The 18,065-nt window shown below is 38.2% G+C and overlaps 1 protein-coding gene across 3 annotated transcripts in view; it reads left to right on the forward strand.

Annotated features, from left to right (window-relative positions):
* The window catches only part of GALNT7 (polypeptide N-acetylgalactosaminyltransferase 7), a 142,407-nt gene that overhangs the window by 110,042 nt on the left and 14,300 nt on the right, over nt 1–18,065 (forward strand). Inside the window, exons 3-9 of one of the 3 annotated variants that reach the window (XM_080673284.1) lie at nt 3,624–3,790; nt 8,038–8,168; nt 8,419–8,498; nt 10,925–11,107; nt 11,253–11,435; nt 14,024–14,141; nt 16,849–16,971. In XM_080673284.1, the coding sequence (XP_080529410.1) occupies nt 3,624–3,790; nt 8,038–8,168; nt 8,419–8,498; nt 10,925–11,107; nt 11,253–11,435; nt 14,024–14,141; nt 16,849–16,971 (985 nt within the window). The remainder of the gene's footprint in view (nt 1–3,623; nt 3,791–8,037; nt 8,169–8,418; nt 8,499–10,924; nt 11,108–11,252; nt 11,436–14,023; nt 14,142–16,848; nt 16,972–18,065) is intronic. The other 2 variants (XM_080673282.1, XM_080673283.1) reach the window with 2 other exon arrangements.

Below are 18,065 nucleotides of genomic sequence, written 5' to 3' on the forward strand. Positions count from 1 at the left end.
AATTGGACAGATACATGCAAAAAAATGAAACTAGACCACCAACTTACACCATACACAAAAATAAACTCAAAATGGATAAAGCACTTAAACATAAGATGGGAAAATATAAAAATACTAGAGGAATCCATAGGCAGCAAAATCTCAGACATATGCCGAAGCAGTTTCTTCACTGATACTGCTCCTAGGGCAATGGAAACTAAAGAGAAAATAAACAAATGGGACTACATCAAAATAAAAAGCTTTTTCACAGCAAAAGAAACCATCAACAAAACAACAAGAAAGCCCACTGCATAGGAGAACATATTTGCCAGTGTTATCAACGATAAGGGCTTAATCTCCAACATCTACAGGGAACTCATACAACTTAACAAAAGGAAGATAAACAACCCAGTCAGAAAATGGGCAACGGACCTAAATAGATACTTCTCGAAAGAAGACAGAAGGAAGGACAAGAGGCATATGAAAACATGCTCAAAGTCACTAATCATCCGAGATATGCAAACCAAAACGACAATGAGGTACCATCTTACACCTGTCAGAATGGCTATCATCAACAAATCCAACAAATGACAAGTGCTGGTGAGGATGCAGAGAAAAAGGAACCCTTGTGCACTGCTGGTGGGAATGCAGACTGGTGCAGCCACTGTGGAGAACAGTATGGAGTTTCCTCAAAAAACTAAAAATGGAGCTCCCATTTGACCCAGTAATCCCACTTCTAGGAATATATCCCAAGAAACTAGAAACACCAATTAGAAAAGACATATCCACCCCTATGTTCATAGCAGCACAATTTGCAATAGCTAAGATTTGGAAACAGCCTAAATGCCCGTCAGCAGATGTCTACACAATGGAATACTACGCTGTGGTAAAAAAGAAGGAGTTCTTACCATTTGCAACAGCATGGATGGAGAGCATTATGCTAAGTGAAATAAGCCAGGCAGAGAAAGATAAATATCACATGATCTCACTCATTTATGGAATATAATGAACAACATAAACTGATGAACAAAAATAGATCCAGAGACAGAGAAACATCAATCAGACCATTAAACCTCAGAGGGAAGGTAGGGGAGGGTTGGGGTAAGGGGGAGAGATCAACCAAAGGACTTGTATGCATGCATAAAAGCCTAACCAATGGACACAGACAACAGGGGGGTGAGGGCATGAAGGGGGAGATGGGGGGGGGGGTAATGGGGGAATAAGGACACATATGTAACATCGTAATCAATAAAGAAATTTTAAAAAAGACCAAATACAACAAGGCTTTATATCAAACTACAGATGTTAAAGAATATAGAAAGAAATTAGTCAAAAGTCTGTACCAAAACCCATTCATTTACGTGTGACATTCTATTCTCAGTTGGTCTTGAAGGAAGACCAATTCTATGCCAGTAAAGTGAGACAAATGATGCAAAATAGGGGGTTTTACCTCAATACGATGGTGCTTCTTTCCATACTAAATCTTAACATCAAGGTTTTGTTTATGATAAGCTCTACTCTGTGTTCTACCCAATGGCCTCATCTCAACAGAAAATCAGAAAAATGTTGCCTGAGGCTCCATATGGGTTATAGTTTGTTGGTGGGGTGGGGATTATTATCCCTACCCATCTAAAAGTCAGACATAATCTTGTTCTGCCCAGGTTAGTGTCTCTCCAGAAACTACCTTCTTTCAAGATCTGCATTCCTCCACGTCTATATTTTTATAGGTATAGCTAGTATTTTTTCTTTTTCTCTTGTTCATGTTTAACAAGATTTCTTATAAACTCACTATAGCCTTGGTTTATTTCCTGGCTTCAGGACTTACTAGCTGTGTGATCTTAGGCAAGTCATTTATCTCTAAGCCTCAGTTCCCTCATCTGTGAAATGGGAGATTAATAGCACGAAACTCAGAGTGGTGGTGGTAGGTTACATAAGTTAATAAAAGTAAAGCAAATAGAATAGTGCCTGGCACATAATAAGAATATGCTGTTATTTGCTGTTATACAGCAAATGCCTTCCTGGTAATTTTTTCCTCCTTATGTTTATTTTTCATAGTTTAATTATACCATCTAAAGATACAAATCTTCCATCTATGTATTTTAAAGTTCTCGTAATTTCTGAATCATATGCACACAAGTTATTGTTGTGCTTTCATCTTTTCCTCCCCACTCCCTCCCACTTTTTTGGTCTCGGTACTTTTTTTTTTATCATCCTTTTGGTTTCACCCTCCAGCACTAGCTCCAGGCCTTCCTGACCACTCGTCTTGAGGCCAAGTAGGGTTTTCCCACCAACACAGTCAGGGGAATATTTGCTCCATGTCTTGCGTCCCCTGTAGGGGGGTGGACTCATAGGAGCGAGACCAAGAGTGTCTTCCTCGAAGCTCTGGCTCCAGTGCCCAGCTCCGAGCATGGGCATAATAGGCACTTACTACTCACTCATTCAATGGAAAAATGCAGATGGATTACCAGACAGTCTGCATTTCTGTAAAAACAGGCTCTGTGAACACAGTTTAGAACAATCATGTAAGGTAACAATCACCTGGAGAAAAAGTTATCTCCCTGTACTTTAGACCAGGCCCTATGTTAGATAACAATTACTATTCTAAATGCTGGAATGGGTTATCAGGCTGATAAAGTGAATTATTGCTTTTATGGTTTTAAATTTAATCTTGGGATCAAGCTTATTTACTGGTTCGTGGAGAGCTTTGGGGAAGGGAAGGAGAAGGAAGCTTTTGCTCCCACTTATCAAGGAGAAGGTCATAGGCTTCAAATGCTAATTCTGAAAGTTAACTCCTACAGAAAGAACATGGGTCTCAAATCCTTCTTGTTAGTCTGTCTTGTTTTTACTATCTTGTTCTTTCCCCCATAACCAAACAAAATATATATAGCATGTGGGTATACATATACATAGGATATACACACAGAGACACACACAGATATATATGTATAAATGCATTCTATATCACACTTCTGTGAAACTCACCGAGCGTTCCCTGGCTCCTTCCTATCAGGCCTGTTTTGAGTTTCCTCCCAATTAGAAAAAGGTTTCTGGCAACTTGAATCCTGTTACAGTTTCCAATAGTTCTGTGTCAAATAGCCAAAGATCCTCTTTAGCCAAGCTATAACTGTAAACAAAACAAGATCTTTGCTTATTCATTCATGTTAATTTTTGCTACATGCCATGGTTCAGCCTTAAATTTCTTTTCTTAATAGTTTAGTCATATTAGAATAGGATAGCCTTTCAAACACAGTTATATAGTGGTTTATTCATAGCAAGTGAAGTAAATGCCTTAAACCAGAAGCTCAAGTTTTAAAAAGGAAAATAAACTGAGTTCTAAGTCATGTTGTCTAAAACAACAACAAAAAACCCTGATATCTGTAAGTATTACTTTAAGCATCCCAACTAAGAAGTATAAATTCACAAATTTCTTGTCTAGGAAGTAGCTTTGTCTATGAATAATTTCATCTCATAGCAGCTTCTCTCTTCTATCTTGTGTTTCTATAAAATGTAAAAGGTTGTATTTCATTCACTTAACCTTAGTTAAGTCGATCATACTTATTCCAATCAGAAAACATAATCATAAGTTTGGATCCAAGCATTATAGGTTATCACTATATAAATATTATGAAATGGTTCTTTTGCAGGTGCAAGTATTGGCATTACGATGAAAATCTGCTGGTTTCCAGTGTTGTCATTGTCTTCCATAATGAAGGATGGTCAACCCTCATGAGAACAGTCCACAGTGTCATTAAAAGGACTCCAAGGAAATATTTAGCAGAAATTGTATTAATTGATGATTTCAGCAATAAAGGTAATGGCTATGGAATTGACATTTTGTCCATAAAATAAGTTAATTATGAGTAATTGCAAAAAATGCGATTCCAAAATAATTAGTTTTTAAAAAGTAATAGCATCTACTGATAGCATCTATTTTCAACAAGTTGGCACTATATCAAGCATTGTGTAATGATTATTTTGTTTAATCTTGACCATAACCCTTGCAATGGATATTGTTATCTTCATTTTACACATGAGGCTGAGAAATGTTAAGTAACTTAGCAACAGTAACATGCTATTCCTGTCTCAATAATTAATAGCTGGAATAAAATCTACAAGCTCTAAGTCTGTGTATTCAACCACCATCTTACACTATACCAATTCTTTGGCCTTGGATTTTACAAAAGTTTTGTCATGGAGGTAATTTATTGAAAGTCTGAAAAAATGTAATTGCACATATACTGTAATGCCACCAGGTGCTCCAACCATAGTTGTCCAACTAAAATCCATATACCTATTTAATAGCCTATAATTTGCATTCTAACAATACAATATTGAATTTAACCAGAAACCATTGGCTATTTTTATTTATAATAGACAGTATCCACTAAAATTTATTTTGCTTTATATTTGATTTAGTATATTGAATAAAAGGAAATTGGTTGGTTTTTTATTATTATAGCATTTAGGGAGGCATTGGTTAGTCTTGGTTCATCTTGGCAAGAGAACAAGATTGAGCATTGATTTTTCCCAATAAGTGGGTTTAAGTTAACATGTTTTTCTTTAAATTATTATAAGCAGAATATATCTTCTTAATGACATGAGTATCAAAAAATAGATAATGCTACAGCTCAGACCCCAGAGCAGCATCCTAAATAAAAAATGTAGTTGTGCTGCTGAAACCCAGATCTGGGCAGTTACTCTTTTCTGCTTGTCACAAAACTGAATTGGATCCTTTGAAATTTCATCAAAGAACTCAGGCTAAGTAACAATAGGATATTTGTTTTATGGCAAGTAAGTTTTGCCAACAGTATTTGTGTACAATTAGTAATACCACTGACTATATGTCAGAAGACAGAACATGGGTAGCATGAAAATACCATTCAAAATGGCTTTCCAAAAGCATCCTCCAAAACTTCGTGTAGAGCTCCTACTGTCTGGATAAACCTCTACTGTTTATGCAAGGATGTGACCAGATCTTGATCTTGTACACATACGCTAGCGTGGAGAAGAAATAGAAATATGGCCTATTTCCTTTTCCCCTCATTTTTGTTCAGCTAATCACTTTTTCAACCACTCATTTTTAATTACATTAGAGAATGTATAACTTGCACTTTTTCAGTCATATCAAATGCCTTTAGCTTAGACATCTTACCTCGGTTGCAACTTTTATGACGGGAATGTAGTCATTAAAAATACTATTCCTGTCTCAAGATAAATACAGGGTGAGGCAAAAAGTAGGCTTACAGTTGTTCTAATGGAAAATAATACAATATTTAATAATAATACTAGAATAAACTCTTTCACTTACTCACAACTGTAAACAACTTTTGCCCATCCTGTATTTAAAAATACGTTTTACCGTGATATTGTTGGTACCAATAATATTTTAGATTTTGTAAAACTTAAATCTAGAAAAATGATTGAGAAATTTCAGGTCTATGATTGTTCTGGTTTTTAACAAGTCCTATGTTATTAACAAAAGTAATGTCTTAGCATATTATTAAAAAAAAATTGTGACAATACACCAGAAATAACTGCTTGGCCCCAGAAAAGGAGAATAAAATTTTGGACTTAAGTTTTTTTGGTCCATTCTACTTAAATTTTTTTTGTGATCAGAGCTTCTGTTATTACGAACCTCTAATATTTGGTCTCTTATACATTGTAAAGTCCATCACACAGGGCAGGGTCTGCTTAGCTTATAGCAGTAGGAAGTACAGAGGTACAGAGGGCTTTAACTATTTTTCCCTATTTCAAAACAACCTTAAAATCTGTCAGTCCCCTCCTCAGTAAAAGTATATAGTCTTTGGTAAATCTGACTGGAGTGAAAATTGGTTCGTTCTTTCCCCCAATAAATTCAGAAACTAGAACTTTGAGTTAGAAGTTTTCTTATTTTAAAGACAAAATACTTTACTAATATAAAACTTCACAAAGGAGCTGGCTGCTCATAGCACTTGGGTTTCTGAAAATTAGAGTATTCTCTTAAAATAAGGTTTGGGGCCTTTAAATAGAGCACACCCCTGTACACATGTGCATCAGCCAGCTGAGACTGAGTGGGGTCAAGGCAAAAAACACCCCACGCTCTCAGTGGCTTGTAACAACAAAGGGTTATGGTACCGTTCTCTTGCTCAAACAATACATTCCCTGCAGGTCAGCCCTGGTCTGCCCCACATCTTCACTACAGGGCCCAGGCTGGCAGAGGAGCCTGATCTCAGACATTGCCTGCCTAAGAAGCAGAGGGAACAAAGAGACATGGTGAAGCACTAGTGGGATTTTAACAGTTCCACTCACAAGTACCTCAAGTCGTTTTCAGCCCCTTCTCATTGGCCTCAGCAAATCGCATGCCCCAGCCTGACATCAGTTGGTTGGGGAGGATAATCGCTCCCTAAGGAAAGGGGGTGAATCCTTTGAACATTAATAGAGTACAGTCTGCTATAGCGTAAGATCCCAAAGAAGCCAGAAGTCATTTCATTCACTAATTTCCCTTTGGGACCATCTTTCTATACATTTAAATTTGAAGAACACACAATCAACTTGGTTTTGGCTGTAAAAAAATTGTTACAGATTTATTTAGATAAAAGCACCTAATGCAGTTCAGGAGGGCCTTTAAAAACAACTGCACTGGGCTTAAAAAAAAAGGAAGCTTTTAAAAAAAGTTCAAGTTGAAGGGAAAATTACTTAGATTTTTCTGGAGGAAAAAATATAGTTTAGCATGAGAATTTTGTTTATAATTGTCGTTAAAATTGGATGGCAAAATAGAAAAAGGGAAATATTTTTCTCCTCAATTTTGAATAGCCATGTGTGGGTGTCTTGATAATTATAAGTTCTCTAAAAATGTGTAAAGTATTAAGTACAGTCTGATTTGCCCATTTAACCACTAGCTCATCACTAAATACAGCTATGTTTTCATCTGTTTTTGTATTCATGGGCTAAAAGTTTAAACAATTTAAAAATAATTTTTGTGTCCACAAGAAACATCTCTAAGAATCCAGGAGCTGGTCGTGGCTGTGATGAGCCAATTTCATGGGCTCATAGTGATGCAAACAAAAACTGTTCTCTTGCAACTGGGAAGCCAAGATGGAAACTTAGGCAAATGTATCTTGTTTTTATGGCACAAAATTTTCTCTATCAAATTGCAAATATTTATTGTTTACTTATTATGTATAAATATTATATGTTATATAAATGTGTATATACTTATTTGTAAATATACATACATTCATACATAAATACTCCTGTTGATGCTTAAAATGCAGAGAAAATGGGGTCTCTCAATTGTTTTTTACCAACTTGATGGGAACTATATTCATTACACCAAGACTACAACCTTAGATACGGATTATACTTGGAGAAAGATGGCCCAGAAACAAATGTTTACCTATATCCTTTGTGGATTCCGAAGAAGTCACACGATATTATTTATAAGCAGTTTATCTTCAGACATCCTGAACTATTGCTTCTGCCAAAAGCAAACAAAATATCATGCCTGAAAGCTTTTAAATATGACATTAATGTGAATTTTTGAGTTTTTAATTTAAAAAGTTTTTATGTTAATTGGCACAGTTATAATTTATTTCATTTTCAGAGAGATGTTTGATCTTTCTCATGCTAACCAGTTCTCTGAAGGCATATTAAGTTCAAAAATGTTTTTTAATTTTTAAAAAATGTTTTATTGATTTGTAGAGAGAGAGGGAGGGAGGGAGGGAGAGGGAGAAACATCAGTCACATCAATGGGCTGCCTACCTCCTGCACGCCCCCTACTGGGGATTGAGCTTACAACCCAGGCATGTGCCCTGACGGGGAACCAGCCACCTTCTGGTGCATGGGACGATATCAACCAACTGAGTGACACTGACTAGCATGTATTAAGCTCAAAATTTAACCCAAATACTACCTCCACCTAATTTCCCTATAGATTAAACATTTAATCTGGTCTGTGTAAAATCACTGAGTGCCTAAAGTACCTTTGCCTGTCTCTTTTTTTTTTGAGAAAAATAATAGTTTAATTGGTTTAGATGCATACATATAATTTATAATGCTGATTGAATTTTTTATTCACAGAACACTTAAAAAAACAACTGGATGACTATATTAAGCAGTGGAATGGCCTAGTAAAGGTATTTCGAAATGAGAGAAGAGAAGGTTTAATTCAAGCACGAAGTATTGGTGCCCAGAAGGCTAAACTTGGGCAGGTAGGAAATATTTCTTATCATTGATATTTACAATGTCATCATTTTGGATTTGGTAACTAAACAATCATTTTCGTTGTAAGTACTTTTTTAAAAAACTGAAATGAAAATGCTGGCCTAAACAGATAAAACTTATACTAGTATGTTAAAAATGACTCTAATGCTAACTTATATTGGTATCTAACTTTAAATTGTATGTGATATGTGATGTGCCATATAAGAGTATTCTTCACCCTGCCTCTTTTTTTTTAAGGTTTTGATATACCTTGATGCCCACTGTGAGGTGGCAGTTAACTGGTATGCACCACTTGTAGCTCCCATTTCTAAGGACAGGTAACATCACTTTGCTTTTTTGCTTTCCTGGTTGAAAAGTAAACCTCATCCTAAGACAGATAATATTCTCGTTCTTCTGATTTCAGTTTCAGTCAACAGATAAAGTGTTCTGTTCCGAGTGTTATCACTCAGACAGTTGTTTCCTGGGGTGGAGATAGACTAATACTTTGCGCTGATTCAGATGCAGGCAGTTGGGCGTTTGGGATTAGCCTAGGGTGTCTGATTCAAGAATCATCTGTGGTTGAGAGACTGCCTCTAGCTCCAAAAGCTTTCTCTAATAGTAATATTGATTGCTCCCTCTACACCACAGTAACAATTCTAAAGATTTGAAGGAACAAGCTTTGAAATTATATTTATTGGTTTTTTAATTATTACTCGAGATAGTAAGGAGCAGTTTTACTTGTGTCAAGGCTTCAGGATCCTATAGAAACTTTAAGTTTAGAAATGGGCAGCTATTCAATGGAAATGTGGTGATCCCCATCAAATTTACAGAAATATCTGAAACAATAGAAGACAGCATTCATCTCCTGGTTCCAAAAGTCTTTCCTGCCTTTAGTCCAGAATTGTGACTATTTTAGAACCTAGGAAAATAAGACATGGCCCTATGGCAAATGGCATGTCTCAAAGGACGCCCCCTGGAGGATTGAATCATCAGAAGAGGTAATGTAAGGCCTATTATAAACTAGAGGCCCGGTGCACATATTTGTGCACGGGTGAGGTCTCTCAGTCTGGCCTGCACCCTCTCGCAGTCCAACATCCCCCAAGGGGTGTAGCAGTGCCAAGTGGCAGGCGGCTGGGGAGGAGCCCGAGCCAGGGCCAGGCCCTGCACCGCTCCTGCTCATCCTGGCCCCACTGCGCCTTTCGCCACCGCCACTGCTCAGTAGCGCTGCTGCTGAGGTGGGAGAGGCTCCCGCCACTGCAGCTGCACTCGCCAGCTGTGAGCCCAGCTTCTGGCTGAGCAGTGCTCCCACTGTGGGAGCACACTGACCACCAGGGCGCAGCATTGAGCGTCTGCCCCCTGGTGATCTGTGCGCGTCATAGCAACCAGTTGTTCAGTCGACCGGTCATAACAGTCGCTTAGGCTTTTATATATGTAGATTTTTCCATTTTTAAACCAGCTGTCTGGTTTAATCCTCACAGCACCCCTGCAGGATAGGTATTTTTAGCTCCATTTACTGAAGAGGATACTGAGGCTTAGAGAAGTTAATTAATTTGTCCCAAATCAGACAGCTAATCAGCTGTCAAACAGATCTCTCAGGGACATCTTACATGGCACCAATAATTAAGAAATATGAGACTCAGGAGAAGTGAGGAAAGAAAACCAACCTTCACCTCTCCAGGTGGAAACTAGCAGTCCTCTGGGGCAGTAAGGAAGTGGTTTTCCACAGGATTTTGTGGCAATGCCACAGATCCCACAGTGACCCTCCACCGTCTCATAGAAATGATTCCAGAGGGAATAACACATCCTGCTCAAATCCACTTCCACCATATCAAAATTTTAAGCACCTCACGTTTTTCCCTTCTCCTTGGTTTCTAAACATTGAAAAAGCACTGTAATCTCCATTTTAGGAAATGCATTTTAAATCCTCTCTGATAAAATGAGCATTGAAACAAGCAGAATAAATTATCTTTGTAGAGTTGACTCTGCACCTAGTTATATAGTAGTAGCATTTTCCTAAAGTCAAATGCAAGCGGTTTTTTTACTTAAATTCTTTAGGTTTTGAGGGATCTTTTTTTCCTCATTTTTTTAAAGGGTAGGAATACAATACAGTACTCTTTTTTTTTTTTTTCTTTGCAATGAAAACTGTTTGTTGCAATAAAAAGAAGTAGGACAAAAAGATCAAGAAAAAGTACAGAAACAGGTTTTCATAACTACTTCTAAAGAAATAGAAAGCAACAAAGAGTTGGGAGAACTGCTAAAAATGGAGCAGTATTATCCTTTTATACAGACACATGCACACACGCACATACACACTTACCTTACACACACACACTTATTTTATAATGGAGGATTATGGAGGAGAAGTAACAGGCAGGAAAATCTTGTAAGCAATACAAAATTACAAAGAAAAAGTTACCTGTAGGACCAAGGTGAAAATGAGACAACACTATTAAGCTAAAAGACATGGCTCTTTGTCCCTGACATTTGTCTGTAAGTTGAGGGATAAGTCTCCTTCCTCTATCCTTCCCTTATGAAAATGGGCTCTTTGACTTTTATAGGCCATTCATTTACTTCTACTTCCCATTAGACATTTAAGTCCCCTAATGCAAAAAACAAACAAACAAACAGACAAAACAAACAAACAAAAAAACCCCACAACAACAAAAACCCAAATCAGTGACAAAAAGAGATAATTTATCTAGGCATGCTAAACTAGTCAGTTTTGGGTTCTTAAATGCTTTTTCATTTTCTGTAAATGTTTCAGAACTACATGTACTGTGCCTCTAATAGATTACATAGATGGGAATGATTATTCCATTGAACCACAGCAAGGTGGGGATGAAGATGGTTTTGCCAGAGGGGCCTGGGACTGGAGTTTACTATGGAAACGTATTCCTCTAAGCCACAAGGAAAAGGCCAAAAGAAAACATAAAACTGAACCTTATCGGTAAAGATTACTCCTTTATTTTCTTATGTGGAATGTTTATCTAAGTCCTTTTTTTTTTTTCCTCCCCCATGTACTCATGTATATATATGTGGGTCCATGCATACCCTTCCATTTCATCTTTGCTGCTATCATCAACAAAATACAGAACCATTTGCACTGTGCCGATTATAGATGTCATAAATGGCAACACATACGAAATTGTACCCCAAGGGGGTGGTGACGAAGATGGGTATGCCCGAGGAGCATGGGATTGGAGTATGCTCTGGAAACGGGTGCCTCTGACCCCTCAAGAGAAGAGAATCAGAAAGACAAAAACTGAACCATATCGGTAATCACTAAATCACTTACATGTGTTTCTTTTCTCCATTTGCTGCTAACCTATTAACCTCTTGCCAAGCTATAACATTTGTTATTAAAACCATAGGTGCTGTATTAGATTCTGAAGACTTCTTTCCTCGCACTATTCCACAGGTTTAAATTCACATTCACTTCTTTATAATTGGTTTTTCCCTAAATGCAGGTGCCACTTTTTTTGATGCCTTGGATGTAATGTTAGCAATGAAAGCAATAGCAAGAGATTTGGGGTGTTTTGTTTCTTTCTTCCTTTTGTTTTATATGCTAGTTTTGTACCAGTTAAATCTGATGGATAAAAATACATGACTTTGGCAAATGTTGCATACACTCCTTTATTGTTTCCTTCTCAGAAGAGCACTTGATAAAAAGGAAACTATTCCAGAATCAGCCTTTGTCCTTCCTGTGACTCTTCTAATAGAACAATGTACGCTGTTCTGTGCTTTTGGGGTCTTTTATCAGCAACAGTTGACTGTCTTTCAAAAGAGTGACTCCAAATGAACTGTTTAGTCAAATGTTAGTGTAGGCTTCTAAATGCGCCTAATTTTATTTTTCTGATCTTAAGGTTCTGCTTTTGGTCTCTCTCTCTCCCTGTTATACTACTGATAATGTTAGAACTCTGTTTGGGGAAAATGTTTCCACTGTCATGCAAATGCTGGTGGGATTGGGGCATGTCACAATATCAAGATACTGAAATGGCAAACATAAGGAAATTATAGAACTTTAAGCTTGATTTGACATTTTCCAAATTTTCCTTTGAAGTTCTTTTTTAGAATAATTCAGGAATTTACTGCTTACCTGACTAATATAATCCTGGGAGAAAAAAATAAGGGGTAATGATTATGTTTTTTATTTCTGACAATTCCATAGACTAGTAAAAAAAATTCTTTAAGTGGGTTAGAAAAATTTAAGGGAGGTGTCCCTGGAAAGAACTCACTGGTTTTTATGTTAAGATGCATTTTCAAATATATGCTGAGATAAGTGAGAATATATTTAAAGATCACAAAGGCAGAGTTATAATAGAATAATTTTAAATGACAGTTAAATATGACATGAAAATGTAACCAAAACTGTAATAGTGCTAATATTTAGTGAGTTAGGCAGTATACTCTGAGAAGAAAGGGTATGACAGAAAAACATTGCCCCAATGGGATTTTTCTTTAATATTGAAAATATTACTTGATTCATTATTTATCCACTCGACAAATATTTAATGAGCACTTACTGTGTGCCAGGCACTATTTTCTGGGAATAAATTTTTAAAAGATAGGTTCTTTTGTTTCACTTACATAGCGGGTGAGACAGAAGTTGAACAGAAAACTATACATATAACTCTGGGACAGAGTTGTTGGAAAGGATAACCTCATCCAGCCTGGAGGGCCCAAACGGCCTCTTGACGAAGTGTCACCGGAGCTGAGACCTGAAGGTTGAGGGATCAACCCTATGGAGGAGGAGGGAAAACATTTCAGGAGCTTGAACAGCACAGGTGAAGGCCCTGAGTCAGAAGAGTTTGGCAAGTTGAAGGCACGAGTGGAGCAGGGAAGAAGAACTCGGGATGAGAGAGCCAGCAGAGCCTCAGAGTGGAGAGAGCTGGCATGTGGGACTCCTGTTGAGTCCCTTCTGCCTGTGGGCGGGGGCAGAAGAGAATAAAGGACACAAGTTACAAAGTTACTGCAACAGTCCAAGCAGTGGTGGCTTGGTCCAGGAAGGGAGCAGTGAAGTTGGAAAGAAGTAGACAGATTCAAGATATGTTTTCAAGGTAGAATCAATAGGAACTAGTGGTAGATTGAATATTAGGTGTGGTGATTTTTTTAAAAGGTACTTTAATAGAGGCATCTCAAGAATCATGATGCATTAATTATTCGGGTGGGAGATGCAGGCAACAGGATATAAATTAGTCCCATATCTCATCTAATGATGTGAGTGGCTTGTCCCTAAAAAGCTACCCAATCGTTTTTATCTTGTCCCTAAAAATACCAAATTCAAGAGGCCGCACCTATCACCCTTCTGCAGTCCTACCCCTGGCACAGTAAATGGCTATGTCTAGTTCTTCTGTGTCATTTCTGCGCTGCATTTGCAAACTCTGAATGAACTGTGACTGTTCTAAGATGAATTACACCCTTATTTGGCAAGCCCCTGAGCTATAAAATTAAAAAACGACAGACTACTTCCATGGTGTATGGTTTTGCTCATCCCATAATGACTCATGAATCATTGCAGGAGCAGCTAGCAGACCAGGGCTGTATGGCTCAGTATTTTTAGGAGTGAAAGAGAAAATGCTACTTCTACTAAATCTGAAGGCTTAATTTTTAAATTAACACAGGAACCAAGGCTCCATCTAATGGTGAAATGATGCAATGCTACTGAACTACATGATTTTATTTCAATTAGAAATTTCAGTAAATTCATTGAGGAATTTATGAGCAGATAATTTTGCAAGGTTTTAAAATTTCTTAATGTTTGGCCATCAGTTTTCTCTCTTCTAGATTGTATTCCAAAAGGGCTTGTTGTCTATTGGTGAAGGGGCTTATCCTTAATAGTTATTCAAGTGTTTCTTTTTCTCAGGTCCCCAGCCATGGCTGGTGGATTATTTGCCATTGAACGAGAGTTCTTCTTTGAACTGGGTCTGTATGATCCAGGTCTCCAGATTTGGGGTGGTGAAAACTTTGAGATCTCATACAAGGTAACTATGCATTTAAACAAATGGCGTTTTCTCAGTAGTGACTGACTTTTGTGACTTTCAGGTAAAGGCTGGGTTTTTGGGGGAAAAAAACTGTTCAATGCATTTCTTTAAATTATAAGGAATTACTAGCAAAATGTATGCCTTTGGAGGAAAGTAGGCAAAATGCAAGGTCCAAACGTACTAAATATTTACATGGCTCATCTGAAAATTGAGGCCAGGGGGCTTCAGAAATAAAAATACCTCCTCCCCCACACCCAAAGCTTTCTGGACTTGGGAGCCTTTTGTTATAGAAGCCCTTTGGGGAATCTGCATGTGTTGGGGCCACATCTGACCACCCACTGACATAGTTACCCTTTAACTATAGGACATGACTCAGGACAGAAGCAGATCCCAACGACGACTGTGCGTCCTCAGAGTGACAGTGCAGCTGCCTTCCTGCAGCACCCCCGGCACTGAGCCAGGCCTTGTGCACTAATGCCTTCCATGCTCCCCATCACCTCATTTCCCAAGAGAGAAAAAGAACAATATCACAATTTGAGTTAAGCAAACATGCACTACCTTATGTCTTAAATGTCTAGTGCTTAGCACTGTGAGGAAGAAGCATAACTCAGTCTTTGCTCTCAAGGAACTTACAGTCAGTAAGAGATTAGAATTACAGTAGGTCCTCGGGTTACGTCGGAGATCTGTTTCTATGGCGTGACATAAGTCGGAACCCACCTGCATAAGCACCTGCATCACTCACATGGAGCACATACACAGCAGTAATGAAGTGAAACAGTAAAAAAAAATTAAAAGATAACAATTCCTGACCTTTACTTGTAGTAAATAATAAAAAACATAAAGCACATATGTACATACGTCGAAATGATGGAGCTTTTTTTTTATATAAATAAATGGGAGATGGCAACGTAACCACAAAATGACGTACGTCGAGTCCGACATAACCTGAAGACTGTCTGTATACTTAACTTCGTAATATGATAAGAAGGTAGAATGCCATTTGGTTGGTGTGATTAAGAAACAGCATCTTGCTGGAGGAAGAATTTGAGGCAGAACAAGAAAGATGGATGTGATATCAATAAGTAGAGATAAAGGTGTTACTGGCAATGTTGCCTCTCGGTTCTTGAGTTTGGCAAAGAAAGAATTCAGAGCCAAGAACTCTCTAGCATTGTGGAAGTTTATTTAGCATGTAAATCAAAAGTACACTCCAAGAAAATTGAGCTGGCTGCTCAGAGAGCTGCCTTGGCCTTTTGGAAAGTCACAGAGGCAGAAGAAGAGAGCCAGCTGGGCTGTGTGGACTCAGGAAACAAGATACATAGGCAAATGAAGGGCCTTTGGAGACAGATTCACCGACCAGGCTAGCCCAGGCCAAGCTGCCACTGCCCACTGCTCTCCTGGTTGCAAGCCTCATGGGAACCCTGAAGAACTTTGGAGAGAGAAAGCAAATATACATGCCTGAAGAAAGAAGGTGTGTGTGTGCTCTTGAGAGTGCACACTGGGTCCTTTGTCTTAGGTGTCTTTATCTGTTTTCTAAAGCAGGAATTTTAAGAGAAGTCTTGGGGGAAGAATCTCAATAGAATATTCATCAGCTTTCCAGGTGTGTCCTTTAATATGCTGATCCATCAACATGAGTATACAGGGTCAGGATCATGGTCTCTATTAATTGGTCCATGCTAGGTTAGGGGTCATTGGTCATTGCATCTGGTCCTGATGCCAACCATGACCTTTATTTGTCTGGTTTTGCTGCTTTTCTGGGCCTGGAGCTGAAACACAACTGAGGCCTGTCTCTGTGGTCAACAAACCTGAGACTTTGTTCCTAACATTATGTGATGCTGATCAGAAACTCACTGTCCTGAGGGCTTAATGCTTGAGGGAGTGGTCATGCCAGGGAGGAAGCAGGAAAACCCGGGTGCTGGATGAGACCAGTTTGAATCAGCTGTCTATTTCAGTTTACCCATTCTACCTGCCAAGGAATTGTTCTGGCTTCTTACTATTCTGCCTCAAAGGGAAGGGAGGGGGACTTCTAAGCAAATAGAATGGGAAGAGGTACAAAGGTGAAACATGAAGAATGTATTCAGGAAACAGTGAGGAACGCGGTTTAGCAGAATCTGGCAGTATGAATAAGACAGACATCCAAGAAGGTAAAGTGGACGGGTACGTTAGGACCATACTGAAGAGAGTCTTTCATGCTGAGCTAAGAGAGTTTTACTTAATTTGATAAGCAATGGAAACCCATCGAAGATATTAAGCAAGGGAATAACATGACCCAAAGCTGCCCTTCAGCTAGAATAATCTCTTGCTATAAATAAGGATAGCATTGGAGAGAGAGAAGTTAGAGGTGAAGAAGCCAGGCAGGAGATTATTATAATCACCCAGGTGAGAAATATATTAGCAATGGAAATGATGAATGATGTTAGGAAAGGAGAATCTGCATGGTTTGGCAAGGTTACATTGCGAAAAGGTTGCTTGGAGCTACAAGTACCTAGGAGAAGGCCCCTTAGCAGCAGTATATTACTGCTTTCCTACTGCCTCCTTTGTTATATGAGTTTGGAAAACAGGCAAGTTATTTTAAGATTTGCTTAGTTTACAAATTCCCTGTGGACACTGTATCTAATTAAGATTTCAGATTTACAGTTACAAGACAAATTTTTAGCCATAATTTATTTTGGCATTTGAAACAACTTCCACATGTGTTTTTTCTTGATAGATATGGCAGTGTGGCGGCAAACTACTGTTTGTCCCTTGTTCTCGCGTGGGACATATCTACCGTCTTGAGGGCTGGCAAGGGAATCCTCCGCCCATTAATGTTGGGTCTTCTCCAACTATGAAGGTGAGTCTTCTGGCTGAAAGTGGAGAAGGCGAGGGAACTGACATTTATGTACCACATGCTGTGGTACTCAGAGTACATGTCAGCTCACTGAATGGGACAATCTCTTCAGCAATCACTCGGGTCCTCACTTTTACCCTAGGCTAGACTTACTCATGAAATATCTTACTGTTCTTTGAAATTAGTCATTGTATCCCATTCATGAGTGTTCTCCATAAATACATCGTAAATAAATTCCAAAGGACTGACACTCTGTAGGAAAGGAAGGTAGTGGAAATGAAAATACCAACTTCTATTAGTCACAAATGAGGAAAATATTATTTTAAATATTTATTTATTTATTTGTTTGTTTATTTATTTATTTTAAATACATCAAAATGACAAACAGCCATATCTCACAAGGCCTAATTTCACAGCAGCATGTGAAATTTAAAAAATTTAAATTAATTTTAAAAATGAATTCTATTAGGAGTTTTTGTAGTAAACAAAATCAAATTTTGAGTAGTGCTTGTGAAAGATTAATATCTTTTGTCCCTCAGAACAGGACAAACCAGGGAAGCTCCATACAAAGGCCAAATGTCCCATTGCTAGGGTAACAGCCTCTGTTGAAAGTCTTGTTGGGCTGCTGTCATAAGTTCTAAGAGCCCTCTGATGCCCTTCATTTTCTGGAGTCCTTAACCAAGTCAAGAGCACTCTACAAATTAATTGTAGCTTCCATAAAAACTACCCAATAAGTGTCATGGTCAGCATATTCTTAGAGAATGCCCCGAATGCGCCAGGCACTTTCTTTTCTCCAATTTTAGCACCATGCACTTCAACCACCAGGGTGCCAAAGGTTTTTGTGGATTTATCTAGCCCATTTGTTTTTGAGCTTCAGATATTTATAGTTGTCTTCTAGAGTTTATCCTCTTAGATATTTCAAACTCAACGTAGTCAAACTTTTAAACTTTTTCTCAAAAGTGATTCCTTTTCCTGTGTTCTCTATTTGCCCATGAATAAAACTTGGGGGGCATGTTAGGGTTGTCCAACTCACCTCTCACCTGATAAAGCCCTGACAATTCGACCTCATACATATCTCTTAAGTCCATTCCTCTCTA

The sequence above is a fragment of the Plecotus auritus genome (assembly GCF_963455305.1).
Source record: "Plecotus auritus genome assembly, chromosome: 6".
Taxonomy (NCBI): domain Eukaryota; kingdom Metazoa; phylum Chordata; class Mammalia; order Chiroptera; family Vespertilionidae; genus Plecotus; species Plecotus auritus.